Source organism: Lasiodiplodia theobromae, assembly GCF_012971845.1.
Source record: "Lasiodiplodia theobromae strain AM2As chromosome Unknown scaffold_15, whole genome shotgun sequence".
NCBI classification, from domain to species: domain Eukaryota; kingdom Fungi; phylum Ascomycota; class Dothideomycetes; order Botryosphaeriales; family Botryosphaeriaceae; genus Lasiodiplodia; species Lasiodiplodia theobromae.
In genome coordinates, this window is record NW_023336355.1 from 767,614 (window position 1) to 782,568 (window position 14,955).

Consider the following 14,955-nt stretch of genomic DNA (forward strand, 5'->3'; position numbering starts at 1 on the left):
TCGCAGAACCAAGCATCAACACGAACCCCCAGACTCCACAATGGCCGACGTCCGTGTCCTTCTCGTTGGAAATGGCGGCAGAGAGCACGCCCTCGCCTGGAAGCTCTCTCAATCGCCCCGCATCGACCGCATCTTCGTCGCTCCCGGCAATGGTGGCACCGCCCTCCTCACCAAGACGCAGAACGTCGAGTCTGTCAAGGCCGACGACTACCCGGGTCTCGTCAAGTTCGCTGTCGAGAACAACGTGAACCTTCTCATTCCCGGCCCCGAGGCCCCGCTTGTCGACGGCATTGTTGATGTTTTCAACAAGAATGCTCCCCAAATCAAGTGCTTCGGTCCCTCCGGTGCTGCTGCCCGCATGGAAGGCAGCAAGACCTTCTCCAAGGACTTCATGGCCCGCCACAACATTCCCACCGCTGCCTACAAGAACTTCACTTCCCACGATGAGGCTCGCGCCTACCTCGACAGCGTCTCGCACCCTGTCGTTATCAAGGCTTCTGGTCTCGCTGCCGGCAAGGGCGTCATCATTCCCACCACCAAGGAGGAGGCACACCGCGCCCTGAGGGATATTATGCTGGACCGCGAGTTTGGTTCTGCTGGTGACGAGGTTGTCATTGAGGAGTTCCTCGAGGGCGACGAGCTCAGCATCCTGACCTTCAGTGACGGGACCTCTATCCAGAGCCTGCCCCCAGCTCAGGACCACAAGCGTATCTTCGACGGCGACAAAGGCCCCAACACTGGCGGCATGGGTACCTACTCTCCTACGCGCATCGCACCCAAGGACGTCGTGGAGAAGATCAACAAGGAGGTGCTGCAGCCTACTGTCGACGGCATGAAGGCTGAGGGTATGTCATGTCTTGACATGCTTGGAACTGCGAGCGGCTAATAATTACCGTCTCAGGCTACCCCATGATTGGCTGTCTGTTCACTGGTCTTATGATGACCAAGAACGGCCCCAAGGTGCTCGAGTACAATGTTCGCTTCGGTGACCCAGAGACCCAGTCGCTGTTGCCGTTGATGGACAGCGACCTTGCTGAGCTCATGCTTGCCTGCACTGACAGCAAGCTTGCCAGCTTTGATCTGAAGGTGGGAGAGAAGAGTGCTGCTACCGTGGTGGTGGCTGCCGGCGGCTACCCCGGCTCGTATGCAAAGGGCACCGAGATGAAGCTCGACCCTGTTCCGACTGGTGGGTGACTTTATGCGGATGGAATCCGCCACAGGCTAACTTATTGTAGATACCGTTCACTTCCACGCTGGCACTGCGTTGAAGGATGGCGTGCTGCGCACTTCTGGTGGCCGTGTCATTGCGTCAACGGCATGGGCACCCACGCTCGAGGAGGCCGTTCAGAAGGCCTACAAGGGAGTTGAGGCCATCCACTTTGAAGGCATGCAGTACCGCAAGGACATTGCAGGCCGCGCGCTGAAAAAGTAAACGAGTAAGTAGGTAAGTGGGATGAACATTGCAGGGACGTGGATATGATCGTGAATACAAAACTCAGGAGACAAAAAGGTACGTGGATCGGTTACGAAATGGGATATCCAAAAATAGAATGCATGTCTGGCAGAAAATACTGCTATTGGTAGAGTCGCGTAGTCTCGAGAGTCGTCCAGCTCGAGTAGTCGACAGTAGAGTCGTCAGAACGAATGGCTCATAGCTGTTATTGCTGCCATCTCCGGTTATGCATAAGGTCCATAGTGAAAAGCTGTCAGTGCTGCTAATAACTGGCTGGCACCATCTCATTAAATATGCAACAAGATGAACATCCAATTCCCGAAGTGAAGTCAACACACCGCATGGTATCACTAGCGTGTTTGCGTAGCATCCCGCGGTCAGCTGGGCGTGTCATAGCTAGGCCCCTTCAATCGAGGGCGTCCGGGCGGAACATCGTCACCACCGAGCCAGAAGCTCGAAGGATTGCGTTGCGTCGCAGCCCGCCGCCGCCAAGAAAGTAGGCCGCCTCATCAACCAACTTCAACCTCTCAGCACCCCGTCGTCACACTACCTCTAACCCACCTCTGCCGCGCCATAACCATCAACGGCCTGCTATCCCCTCACAACAACCGCCGACTACTCGCCCGTCGCGCTACCCGCCCACTGCAGCAGCGACTGCCGCCGTCTTCTCCGCGACCGCAGCCGACTTCGCCGAAAGCGAAAGCTCCAACCAGCAACCGCCCACCTTTAACGAAAGGCATCATCGCCCACCGCCGACATCATGAAGCCCGTCGTCTCCGCCCTCAACGCATGGACATGGTACGCTGCGCTTTCTCTTCTGCATGCGCTTGTTGCTGTCCCCGCTGCCTGTCTGGGGCGCGGGTGAGCCAGTATAAGCGCCGCATGGCTTGGCTGGGAGCTATGGACACCGGGTTGAGCTGAATGCTGATGGGTTTTGATTGAACAGCATCGTCGTGTCCGTCTTCGCCATTGTCATCCTCTCGGTCATCGGATCGCTGTTTAAGGTGCGTTTTGGATCTGTCGTCATACGCCTGGCTCTAGCTTCTTCGGATACTGGGCTGCATCGTGCATCTGGAGGCTATGGTGCGAGCTTGGCTACTCAACTCTATGAGCATGGTGCTATGGAGGAGAGATAGATGCTGCATGGAGCGGCTACACAATTGTCGAGGTGTGGTGGACAACGTGGAGCTGCGCAAAAGAACCCGCTAAGGAGCCGACGGCGTGCTTCCCGCTACCGCATTGCGCCGCACTGCCCGCCACATCCCCGTAGCCGTCGCACCTCTCAGCTATCTCACTCCGGCCTACCGAGAGCATTGCCTGCCTCGTCCCCAGCCTCTCTACACATGCACAACAAAGGAAAGCAAAGCTGACGATTCGCGTTTCTAGTCTAACAACCACATCATGATGGGCTCGACCGAAGACCCGGAAGACGGCAAGGCTGTCGCAGGAGCCGTGTTCGGAGCTGTCGCCGTCTACGGTGTACGTATCATCCTGTTCCCTTCCAACACGAACATATTACTTCAACAATGGCGGGAAGCTGACATCGGATTGATCACATGTATAGGTCTTCCTGATATTCTGCTCCGGGCAAGCATTCCTGCACATGCGTGAGAGCAGGCGCGGTGCCATTGCGCTCTCGTAGAAACCCCCTCCGTTACTCGACCTCCACCCACGTACTCGACTACCTTCATAACCGCGATTCAAGCCGAGAGCAGAGAGATCTTGAGCAATCAACTCTGAATGGTGGAGCATTTCATTTTATGGAGAGGGCAGTAACAAAGGGTCGGACGGGATGAAAGGGGCGGGAGAGGCGCATTATGATACCTGCATTCTTCTCCTTCTCCACACGCCCGTGCCCGGTTCTTGGTTGCGAGGGGGGAAACAGACACGATCTTATACAACCACATTCCATTGCCGTTCCTCGTTTCCCTCGACTCTACATTGTCCGCGGAGCGCATGAGGGAGGGATGTATTTCTGGCGTTCCTTTTGCAGGACATCTTAAGTACCATAGTTGATTTTTGTTTCTCGTTAGCTTGGGTTGGTTCAGACTCTTTGGCGCACAACGGAATCTGTTCCTTTTTTGTTTCGGGCCTGAAGATGGCTGGAAGGGGTGGGCGTAATCGTCTTAGAGAAAAAGAATATTCTCTGGGAGGGCAATTCTTTCAGCAGGACAAGTCTCGTATGAAAGTGTTCGAATAGGAGAGAAGTTGTTAAGCGTTCAATGTGAGGGCTGTAAATTTGGAAATAGCGTCGTCTCGCGCTTCACATGTTCAAACACCCTTTTGACCGTCAAGTATTAAGTTCGTTGATAGTAGCTTCCGGATATCACCGCTCAGAGCGTTTCTGCGTAAAGACGAGAAACTTTATAACTGGATGTGGGAGAAGAAAACAGAATCAAAAGTTCCCAGCAAAGAAAACACCAGCCCAATGCAAGCCTGGAGGGTTCTGTGATATCATCCCAACCATGCAGACAGACATAAACGACTTAAAGGCTCCAGGCTCCCCTCTCCAAAACGCCAAGACCTGCCCAGCATTCCCCCCCCTTTCCCGTCTTCTCCCAAACGTTATGTACGATTTCCGCCTCTTTATATGTTCACTGCCTTTTCTCTTGTCTAGAACCTGATCTCGTAATTTCCAGCGCGCGTCATGTACCTGACCCACTTGACGCTGCTGTAATTGCTCTTCTCAAAGACCTTGAGGTAGCGGACGAGCAGGCCGGAGCTGGTGAACATGAGGAGGGAGAAGCTGAGGCTGAGCGGGGGCCTGCTCCAAGCCTTCTGGTTGGTCATGCTGGTGAGGGTAGCCTCGGCACTAAGGACGTACTCGCTCTGGCCGGTGAAGCGGGGGATCTTCCAGACGATGTTGTTGTGCTCGGGCTCGTACTTGGCCTTGCCCTGGCTGGTGCGGGAGTTGATGCTGGCGGTGTTGAGCGGCGTGGGGATGCGGACGACGACGTTGGTGGCGAAGAGCTTGGAGCCGTAGTTGGCGCGGATGGCGATGCTGTACTCGACCTTGGTCTTGCCCACCTCGTTGACGATGGCGTGCACCTTGAAGGGCAGGTTGACGTTCTCCGTCGCGCGGTACCGCATCAACTCGAACTCGCCGTCCGGCGGCACGAAACTGATGATGCGGTCCGTGTCGAACTTGCCCAGCTTCACGCACTGGTGGAACTGGCAGTCCTCGAGCGTGACGGAACCCGCGGCAGCGCGCGTCGCCTTGGTGCCCGCTCGGTTGCCCGACGGTGCCGAAAGGCTGTCCTCGCCCAGCGTCAGGCGGTCGTTCAGCCCGAACTTGCATTCCGGCGTACCGGAGAGATAGGCGCGCATGACGATCTGTCCGTTGACATCGGCACGCAGGACGGTGCCCGTAGCCGACATGAGCAAGTTCACGTCCTCGATAACATCCACAAAGGCCTCGTTCTTGCGGTATTTGATGTCGGCGCGTCGCCAGGATAGCGCACCGGTGGCCTGCATCGTGATCTTAGACGAGTCCTCCTGCATATCTGTGGTCAGCCCTGCGTTCCAGCCTTCATCCCGATATCGTGCGTACCATTGCCCGCTCCGACTTGACGCCTTCGGTCGTGATGTACATCTTCAGCGTCTCCGTCTCCGTGTTCTGCGGGTATCCGAAGTCGAGGATCTCTGCTCCGCTCGTTAGTCCCCGCTTGTCAGGCCGCCCGCTGTTAAATCAGACGGGCGGATTATGTTCCCAGGGTCCAGCATACCGTCCAGCAGCTCGTAGACCAGCACGAAGTTGTTCTTGACGGCCTCCTCATCGAACTTGCCGAAGTAGGCCTTGCCTAGGCCGACCAGGCGGTACAGGAACTCGAAGACGAGGGCGGCGTTGGCATTGCTCTTGGTCACGGCGACGATGTAGATGTTCTCGTGCTTCACGTGGCTGAAGGTCGTCGAGCCGAGCGTGAGGATGGGCGAGCGCACCTGCGCATTGCTGATCACTTGGATGCGGAAGACATCGGCGAGGCGCGGGCGGCAGTCGTTGCGAAAGGCGCGGAAGATGAGGTTCTCGCCCTTTTGGTTGAAGATGAGAATGCCGGAGAGCCTGCGGGAAACACCACGGGAATTAGCTGTGGGCGCGATTGCGCGCAGTGGCGAAGAGAGCGACACACATTTTCACGGACCGCGGCGAAGGAAAGCAAAAGGAGGACGGAGGGGTGTTGGGTAGGAGGAACGATCGAGGGGTGATGGTGATTACAATAATCCGGGGCGGAGCGGGAGCAGGGATCACCGCGGATCCCACAGCTGCATCCACCCGCCAGCCGCTGTCAAGCACAAGCTCAAGTACACACACAGCGCGCCATTTCAACCAATTCGTCGTTTTTGTTCGCGGGTATTCGGAATATCAGAGCCAGAACCGCCGTATTGCCGCCATTCTAAAATAACTGTACACCAGCGAGCAAAATCGCCGCCGGAGATGATGCAGGTACATCCGCTAGAAATTCCAAGCTTTGCTCCGGCATTAAACAAATATCAACTCAAGCCTCCCTACCCCACCTAGCTTTTCCGTCTCGTTCGCAGAGGTTTATATCAGGTCGCGCTTGACAAACTCGGCGTGCAGAGACTTGCCAAGAGCAGCGGGACTCCGCTCGACAACGACACCAGCCGCCTCGAGAGCGGTGATCTTAGAGTTGGCGTCACCCTTGCCGCCGCTGACGATGGCACCTAGTGTTCGTTAGTGGCAATGCAACACTGAGCTCAGACAAGAAGATAACATACCGGCGTGACCCATGCGCCTGCCCGGGGGCGCAGAGATACCAGCAATGAAGCTGACAACGGGCTTGTTGGCAGTGTTGTTGGCCTTGAGGAAATCCGCAGCATCCTCCTCAGCGCTACCACCGATCTCACCGATCATGATAATACCATCGGTCTCCTCGTCCTTCAGGAAGATGTCGAGGCAGTCAATGAAGCTGGTGCCGGAGAAGGGGTCACCGCCAATGCCGACGACGAGGGACTGGCCAAGGCCGGTCTGGGTCGTCTGGTTGACGGCCTCGTAGGTCAGGGTACCGGAACGAGAGACGATACCAACGCGGCCGCGCTTGTGGATGAAACCAGGCATGATACCGATCTTGCATTGACCCTGCTCCAGCTGTCAGATACACATACCCCAAGCTAGAGGTGGGGTATAGTTACCGGAGCAATGATACCAGGGCAGTTGGGGCCCAGCATGCGGGTCTTGCTCTGGGTCTTGAGCATATCGGTGATGCGGACCATGTCGTGCTGGGGAATACCCTCAGTGATGGTCACGACGAGGGGAACCTCGGCGGCGATGGCCTCCTCGATACTGGCGGCAGCAAGCGGCGGGGGGACGAAGATGGCCGAGGCATCGGCGCCCGTGGCCTTGCGGGCCTCCTCAACGCTGGCGAAGACGGGCTTGCCAAGGTGCTCGGTGCCGGCCTTCTTGGGGTTGGTACCGCCAACAACATTCGTGCCTTAATTCTTTTATCAACGTGTTGCGTACGCGACTATCTGGGCCGGGAGCTGCATACCGTACTCGATGGCCTGCTGGGCGTGGAAGCTGCGGGCGAATTAGCGTCGCATTACTACAGGGCAGATAAGGGGCTGACGCACGTTCCCTGCCTGCCAGTGAAGCCCTGGAAAAGGACCTTGGTGTCCTTGTTGATGCGGAGGTTGACGTTGGTAGAGGCATAGGGCGAGGCGGTCGAGTAAGCCTGCCTGCGGCTGGCGGCGGACAGAGCCGCTTGGGCGGGACGGCGGAAAGCCTGCATGGTGAGGTATGAGAGAGGGGAGATGGAAAAGGACGGGGTGTTTGGTGTGGTTGCTGGGTTCAAGCAGCTGCGACGCGGAGGTGTTGCAAGCGCAGGGACCGATTGGAGGTTTTCATCGGCGCAACGCCGCCCAGAATCCGATGACCATCCCGCCTCCGCCCACATGCACATGCCCGCCATGCCCATGTCATAAGCTCCACCTCCGCAAACGCACTGCAGAGCACAGGACGACCCCAGACATCTCAGCTGACCCAGAAGTCAGTCCACCATGGCGACCACCACCATGACCGAGGCCATCCCAAAGGGCCGTCGGCTTCCCAAAAATGTCAAGCTGCCGCCGGAAAACGAGCGCTACATGCGCGCCTGCGCAGACATTGCCAGTGCACTCATCCAGGACTATGAGGCCTCACTGGATGGTTCCAAGCCCAAGAAGGATATCAACCTCAATGCGCTTCGCGGCCAGATGGCCAAGAAGCACTACTTGAGCACCCAACCGCCACTCACTGCTATTATTGCTGCTGTGCCCGAACACTATAAAAAATATATTCTGCCAAAGTTAATAGCAAAGCCGATCCGTATGTTCCAACACAGTAATATTTTTCGGCGGTCCAAAATTCTAACTGAAGCGCTGCAGGCACCTCATCAGGCATCGCCGTGGTGGCGGTTATGTGCAAACCCCACCGCTGCCCTCACATTTCCTACACCGGCAACATTTGCGTCTACTGCCCCGGCGGCCCCGATTCCGACTTTGAATACTCAACCCAGTCATACACCGGATATGAGCCTACCTCCATGCGCGCTATCCGGGCGCGGTACGATCCTTACGAGCAGGCGCGCGGCAGAGTCGACCAAATCAAGGCGTTGGGACATAGTGTGGATAAAGTCGAGTACATTATCATGGGCGGCACCTTCATGTCTCTACCTGAGAGCTACCGTGACGAGTTCATCTCCCAGCTTCACAATGCACTGAGCGGATACCAGACCACCAATGTGGACGAGGCAGTCATGGCGGGCGAGATGAGCAACGTCAAGTGCGTGGGTATCACAATTGAGACCAGGCCCGACTACTGCTTGGACCAGCATCTGAGCGCCATGCTACGGTACGGATGCACGCGTTTGGAGATTGGCGTACAGAGTCTGTACGAGGACGTCGCGCGCGACACCAACCGCGGCCATACCGTCGCTGCTGTGGCGGAGACGTTCAAGCTGGCCAAGGACGCAGGCTTCAAGGTCGTCTCGCACATGATGCCTGACCTGCCCAACGTCGGCATGGAGCGCGACCTCGACCAGTTCCGCGAGTACTTTGAGAATCCGGCCTTCCGCACCGATGGATTGAAGATCTACCCCACGCTCGTCATCCGTGGAACTGGCCTCTACGAGTTGTGGCGGACGGGCCGCTACAAGAACTATACCCCCAACGCGCTGATTGACCTCGTTGCCCGGATCCTCGCCCTCGTCCCCCCGTGGACCCGCATCTACCGCGTCCAGCGTGATATTCCCATGCCTCTTGTCACCGCCGGTGTTGAGAACGGCAACCTGCGCGAGCTGGCCCTCGCCCGCATGAAGGACTTCGGCACCACCTGCCGCGATGTTCGCACCCGTGAAGTCGGCATTAACGAGGTCAAGAACAAGATCCGGCCTAGTCAGGTCGAGCTCGTACGCAGAGACTACGTTGCCAACGGTGGCTGGGAGACGTTCCTGGCGTACGAGGACCCGAAGCAGGATATCTTGATCGGTCTGCTGCGTCTGAGGAAGCTCAGTAAGACGCACACTTTCCGCCCGGAGCTTACAGGCCAGCCTACAAGTATGGTGCGTGAGCTCCACGTCTATGGAACCGCAGTGCCGATGCACGCTCGTGATCCGAAGAAGTTCCAGCACCAGGGCTACGGTACCCTGTTGATGGAGGAAGCGGAGAGGATCGCGAGGGAGGAGCATGGCAGCAAGAAAATCAGTGTCATCTCGGGTGTTGGAGTGCGGGATTACTACCGGAAGCTGGTAAGTGTTTGTTATACTTTGAACCCGATCCGTCCTTTTGCCGCCCCTATTCTATGACCTTACACATGTTTGGACCATCAAAAAAGCTAATTTGGGGGCAAAAGGGCTACAAATTAGATGGGCCGTTTATGTCGAAGGAACTCCATCCGTTGGACGATGATGAGAGTAGTGACGAGGAGTAAAGATGAACGGACTAAGGGGGCGGCGTTGGATGCATTCGAAGGCGTTTTGGGCGATACGCGCTCGGAAAATGACTACACGGGACTGGGACATCAAAAAGCTATGGGAAATATAGACGCTCTCGAACCTGAAGGGTATGTACATGACACTCGTGCAAGAACGCGACTACGACTGTGATGTGGAAGCACCTAATTGCAAGGTTTATGTAATCACACTGTAACACTTGAAAATTACGAAATGGGTACTTGAAGCACTGGTACGGATGGAGATGCACTGATTAATCTCAACAGAACTTCTGGACAGAAGCTTCAACTCACCTTCTCGCTGGATTACACTCGTCAGGTTTGCTAAAACCGGTCTGGAGCCTGCAACACGAAAAGATGACAATTCGCTATAGGACGGATAATCACTTGTTCTCTGTAGCAATCGAGCTTTATGAATAGTAGAAATTACTAATAGTAGATAGTGGATTTAATCATACAGAGGGGTATTGCAGCCGAAGGCTAGCGTGAAGAATGACAGGGCTCTGGAACATAGCGTAACTATGCCTCAGTTTAATTTTTTTTTAAAAAAAAAATGGAAAAGAACATGCCATGAGTAGTTGGAGCTATCATCCGGATGTAAATGTGAAATTGATAATTATACATTTACATCCGGATGATAGCTTAACTACTCATGGCATGACCGAAAAATACATTAACGCTAGCCGTCGGGTGCAATGCCCCTCTGTACTATTCATATGCACTGCATTTTTCCGTTTAGAATCAATGCTGCAGCACACCCCGGCCGAAAAATGTCGACCAATCAAGGCGGTGGGGCGGAGTGCGTACAGCTTCCGACGGCAGCCTTGCGATCCTACCTCCGCTGTTGCCTTTGCATCAGCTTTGCAACGTCCTGACCACCCTAACGCCAAACCGTCTCGTTCATGCAAGAACTCATTTCGCTTCCATCCATGATCCAGTTTCAGTGAAAGCTCACGCGTCAAGGAGTGGCTGGCATGTGGATTGGTGGTCGACATGGCCACAAACACAGCTCTCACGTATAGACTTCAGGGCATACCCAGGGCTTACAACAGGCATGACACCCAAGACCTGGCATGTCGCTTATTGAGCGTCGACAAAAGCAAAGTCTCCGTACGATCGCTTGCTCTGCATCCGTTGAAGTGCGACTCAAAGATTGCTACACTGTCTCTTCTGGAAAGACCCGCAACCGTCGCTCCAAAACAGAAGACCGGCGTGTGGTCCTTTCGAGAACCGGATCCGATTGTCGTAGGAAAGTTTCTTGATTTTACCCTTGACACTCACTTCCACGGTTTTACCCCGTTGCATGATGGGGAGGATGAGCAATGCAACACTGAGTAAGTGTGCCCGAGTCCTCTCAAGATATTTGAGTAAACGACTGAGTTCTTCCGGACATTTAGCCTGATTGCTCTTTCCGGTCTAAATGGACATGCCTTTGGATCATTCAAAGCTAAAGGGCTGGACTTTATGTGGATTCGAGATGCTTTGGCTGAAGAATTTCCGGGTTGTAGATTGTTCATCTACGGGTACGATACGACAATGGTCCAGAGCACCTCACACCAGTCTATTCTCGACCTTGGATCACAGTTAGCGTCCAGCATCGAAGGTCTCATTCTGGCTTCAACTACGGGTTCTGAATCCAGTAGATCTTTGATATTCCTTGGTCATAGCCTTGGTGGCCTTGTTGTTGAACAGGTGAGAACACATTTCCGTTCTAATCTTAAAGTTGGAGAACTCTGTTAGGGTAAGGCTCGACCTTACCCACTACGCCACGCCGGTTAACGTAGGCCTCTTCGAGCCAAGGTACTGGATTGAACCGAACTGTTGAGGTTCAATGTGGCGCAGTCAGTCAATATACCGGTCTGTGACAGTTAGTGGCAGATCCGCTGATAATACTTTCAGGCACTCGTCGAACTGTGTTCTCATGGCGTCATTCGCTCGAGATATGAGCCTATTCTTCAGAAAATCACAGGCGTGCTTCTTTTTGGTGTTCCTCAAAAGGGGATGTCAGTTGAGGCACTGATTACGATGGTCAACGAACAGCCAAATAGAGACCTCATTGCGAGTCTGAGTGTTGATTCTGCTTTTCTGCAGCTTCAGCAATCAAATTTTCAGAAAGCCCGCTTGGAAATGAGCAATGCCTCCGTGGTCGCATTTTTCGAGACTCAAGAGACGCCGACTGTGCAGAAGAATGTGAGTCTCAGATATGGGCTGACAGATGAGCCGAATTTTAACAATACCGATAGGCATTGGGGAAATGGGAGATGTCGGGTCCGTCGAAACTTCTCGTTTCGAAGACATCGGCAACCTCGATGAGCGACACCTCCATTGCCGTAAATCGCAACCACTCTGAAATTGTCAAATTTCAGCCAAATGACGCAGACTACGATCGTGTACTCTCAACACTCCGGCTTATGAGGGGAACCAAGGAGCAACTCCACATCGAAGCAAAACCGCTACAAGACAAAGAAACCAAGGTACTTCAATCACTGGGCTTTCCGGAGCAACATTGGCGTCGAGATGAAATAAGCCCTGGCGAGGATACATGCGAGTGGTTTTCCGAAAACTTGACCTTTCAAGAATGGTTTCACAATCCAGTCAATCCCCAACTGCGGAGATTATGGATTCAGGGGCACCCTGGATCGGGGAAATCAACCTTGATGAAGTATGCCTGGGAGTTTCTTGTCCGCCGTCTCCCCACCTCTGTGACGCTTGTATCTTTCTTTTTCCATGCCCGTGGAACCACTCTACAACAAACCCGGATGGGATTTATGCGCTCTATTCTCCATCAACTGGCGTTTCGTTCATCAGAAGTTCTGTTTTGGCTGGTGCAGCACTGCGAAGAAAAACTTACAGTTATCCCGAGTTTACAATGGTCGGAAGACGAATTACAGCGGGTCATTCGCGAGGTCTTGGCTGCCTACACGAGATCAGTATGCATCTTGGTAGATGCACTTGACGAGGCCGGAAAGCAAACGGCGGAAGATTTGGTCAAGTGGTTTGGAATATTGACAAAGTTTCCGAACGTCCGAGTCATTTTCTCATGCCGATACTATCCAGTCCTTCCCACTATCAGCAAGTCTGCTATCTCTATGGAAAATGAGAACGCGTCTGATATTGATAGGATCGTGAGGGCTGAACTTCGCAGCGAGTTCAATGAGGACGAAGCACAGGTTCTAGAGAAAGACATCATCCAAAAAGCCAACGGCATGTTTCAGTGGGCCACGCTCGTCACAAATTCAGTGGTGGAGATATACCGGGAAACGGGTCAGTCTATTCAGATTCTTCGCAGGACGATCCGTCAATTACCACCAGATTTATACGCCCTGTATGGCTCTCTTCTCAATACTGTGAAAGCTTCGGAGAAAAAACAGACAATAAAGCTCTTGATCTGGATCTTGTTCGCCGACAGACCGCTCAAGCCTTCTGAGCTCCGACATGCTCTCGTCATTGATGTGGAGATGACGGCTCGATCTGTGTCCGAATTTTCGGAAAGCCCACTGTTCGTCAAAGTGGAGCGAGCTATCAAAACCCTCTCACGAGGCCTCGCCGAATTTAAATCAAATGGAAACATTGAAACTGCACAATTCATTCATCAGTCCGTCGTAGATTATCTCAAAGCAGACGGTCTCGCAAAAATCATTGAGCTCGAGGGACAAAACGCCGTTTTTGGTCACGCTCAACTCCAATTGTCTCGTTCATGTATTCGATATCTCCTGATGAAAGACTTATCAGAACTTGTAGAGGCCATTGATGACTTGGATGAGTTATCGGAGCACGCCTTCGATGAGACGTTCCCTTTTGCGCAATATGCGCTTCGCTTCTGGATCGTCCACGCTATTTACGTCGAATCGTATGGAATTGATCAGCAAGACCTCCTAGATATTCTGCCATGGGCGCGAAAGGATAAAGTGCCTTTTACGTTCACAGTGGCCTGGGCCAACGTTGCTTACCACTTTTCATATTCATCGTACAAACTCCGCAAACCCGAAACAATGAAAAGTTACCAACGGTACATTCCATGGGAATCTAGTGAGAATCACAATGCACTCGAAGAACCATTCAATCTGTTTGCACTTGCCGGTATCAGCTGCGTATGGCAGAAATTGCTCGCGGAGACCGAAGAGGATCACCGCGCAACTACTGTCGAAAATCTTTGGGAGACGGGCTCCTTCCCGCACAACCGAAACTTCCATACAACCAAAAGCGGCAAGCTAAGTTCACTCTTAGCCATCCTTCTTGGAAATCCAGACATCAAGCTCGAGGAGCTACCTGAAAACCTGATCAAAGCTCAGGTTAACGACGCATATCATGTTACGCCGCTTTTCTTGGCGATTGCAATGCAGCGTGAGGATCTCGTCTGTGCGTTCATTCGTGCAGGAGCTCAAGAAAACAAGATCTGCGATGATGGAGAGCGCGGGAAGCTCTCAATATTTGAGCTCGCGATCCTCATTGATGACGTAGATATAATGCGTCAACTGATTGATGCATACGGTAAAGGCCCAAGTCCTACCCCGAACGACGCATCAGCACTGCATTTTGCTATCAGACACGGCAGTGAAGCCGTTTTTGATATGTTGCTCGATCAATGTTCAAGCCGATACACAACAGAGGAGTTCATCAATTCCAGCAGCGATGGTTATTGTTGGACTCCGCTGCAGGCAGCTCTTTCATGTGGAGATATGAGAGCATATTGGAAACTTGTTAATGCCGGAGCAGATACTGAAAACTCAGCAGATGGGCGCTCCCTTATTCTTTGGTGTATTGATGAAGAACTTGACAAAGACATATTGGAGTTCTTATTGGAACGCGGAGTCGACCCAAACCGTGGGCCTCCAGAATGGCCAACACCTCTTTTGAGTGCTATGTCCAAAGGCTTTTTCAGCAGATTTAAGATCCTCCTCGATGACAGCCGGACCGACCCAAACCGTGGACTACCAGAATGGCCGACACCTCTTATGAGTGCTATGTCCAAAGGCTATTTTGGCAACATTAATATTCTCCTCAATGACAGCCGGACCGACCCAAATCTTACTGATGTAGAAGGGCACACGGGCCTAATGCAGATTCTGCGTGACTCTCATGATTGCAACCGGAGAAAGAAACAGGCGGCCAAGATTATAAAGCTATGCGTCATATCGGGGAGGTTCGACATGGAGATCAAAGACCCAAAGGGAGAGACCATTCTTACGAAAGCAGCCACTACTATGCGTCCGGATATTGTCGACATCCTTCTTACTGATGGAAAAGCCGATCCCAACACTCGCAGTGCTTGTGGTTGGACACCCTTGATGAGATCCGCATTTCTGGGTTATTGGCCCATCACGAAGCTTCTCCTCTCTTGCACCAACATCGACATAGAGGCGCAAGACTCCTGGGGGAAGACAGCCCTTTATTACGCCATAATAAAGGGCAAAATGGATTGTGCGAACCTCATCCTGAATCATGAAAAGACTGATCTCCAAATCTTGAAGGCTCCGCTGTCTTCAGCTTGCTTTGGGGCTGCTGAGCAGGGAGAAGAAGAATTCTTGGCCCGATTATCAGACTTGCGACCCTTGTGGTT

The 14,955-nt window shown here is 53.4% G+C and overlaps 4 protein-coding genes across 4 annotated transcripts; 3 read left to right on the plus strand and 1 right to left on the minus strand.

Annotated features, from left to right (window-relative positions):
- Positions 1-40: 40 nt before the first annotated feature.
- On the plus strand, positions 41-1,432 carry LTHEOB_5578 (Phosphoribosylglycinamide synthetase; the record flags this gene model as incomplete). Its single annotated transcript, XM_035514738.1, has 3 exons — positions 41-845; positions 902-1,186; positions 1,236-1,432. 3 exons carry the CDS (start codon positions 41-43, stop codon positions 1,430-1,432), a joined length of 1,287 nt encoding a protein of 428 aa, XP_035373868.1.
- A 781-nt stretch (positions 1,433-2,213) lies between these two features.
- LTHEOB_5579 (uncharacterized protein) lies at positions 2,214-3,095 on the plus strand (the record flags this gene model as incomplete). The annotated part of the gene is made up of 4 exons (XM_035514739.1): positions 2,214-2,251; positions 2,400-2,457; positions 2,840-2,932; positions 3,018-3,095. The coding sequence occupies 4 exons, from the start codon at positions 2,214-2,216 to the stop codon at positions 3,093-3,095; spliced, it is 267 nt and encodes an 88-aa protein (XP_035373869.1).
- A 971-nt stretch (positions 3,096-4,066) lies between these two features.
- LTHEOB_5580 (Ap-2 complex subunit mu-1) lies at positions 4,067-7,197 on the minus strand (the record flags this gene model as incomplete). Its single annotated transcript, XM_035514741.1, has 8 exons — positions 4,067-4,948; positions 5,004-5,095; positions 5,179-5,513; positions 6,019-6,133; positions 6,188-6,548; positions 6,602-6,900; positions 6,958-6,986; positions 7,040-7,197. 8 exons carry the CDS (start codon positions 7,195-7,197, stop codon positions 4,067-4,069), a joined length of 2,271 nt encoding a protein of 756 aa, XP_035373870.1.
- A 268-nt stretch (positions 7,198-7,465) lies between these two features.
- On the plus strand, positions 7,466-9,374 carry LTHEOB_5581 (Elongator complex protein 3; the record flags this gene model as incomplete). The annotated part of the gene is made up of 3 exons (XM_035514742.1): positions 7,466-7,772; positions 7,832-9,192; positions 9,297-9,374. 3 exons carry the CDS (start codon positions 7,466-7,468, stop codon positions 9,372-9,374), a joined length of 1,746 nt encoding a protein of 581 aa, XP_035373871.1.
- Between the last annotated feature and the right edge of the window lie 5,581 nt (positions 9,375-14,955).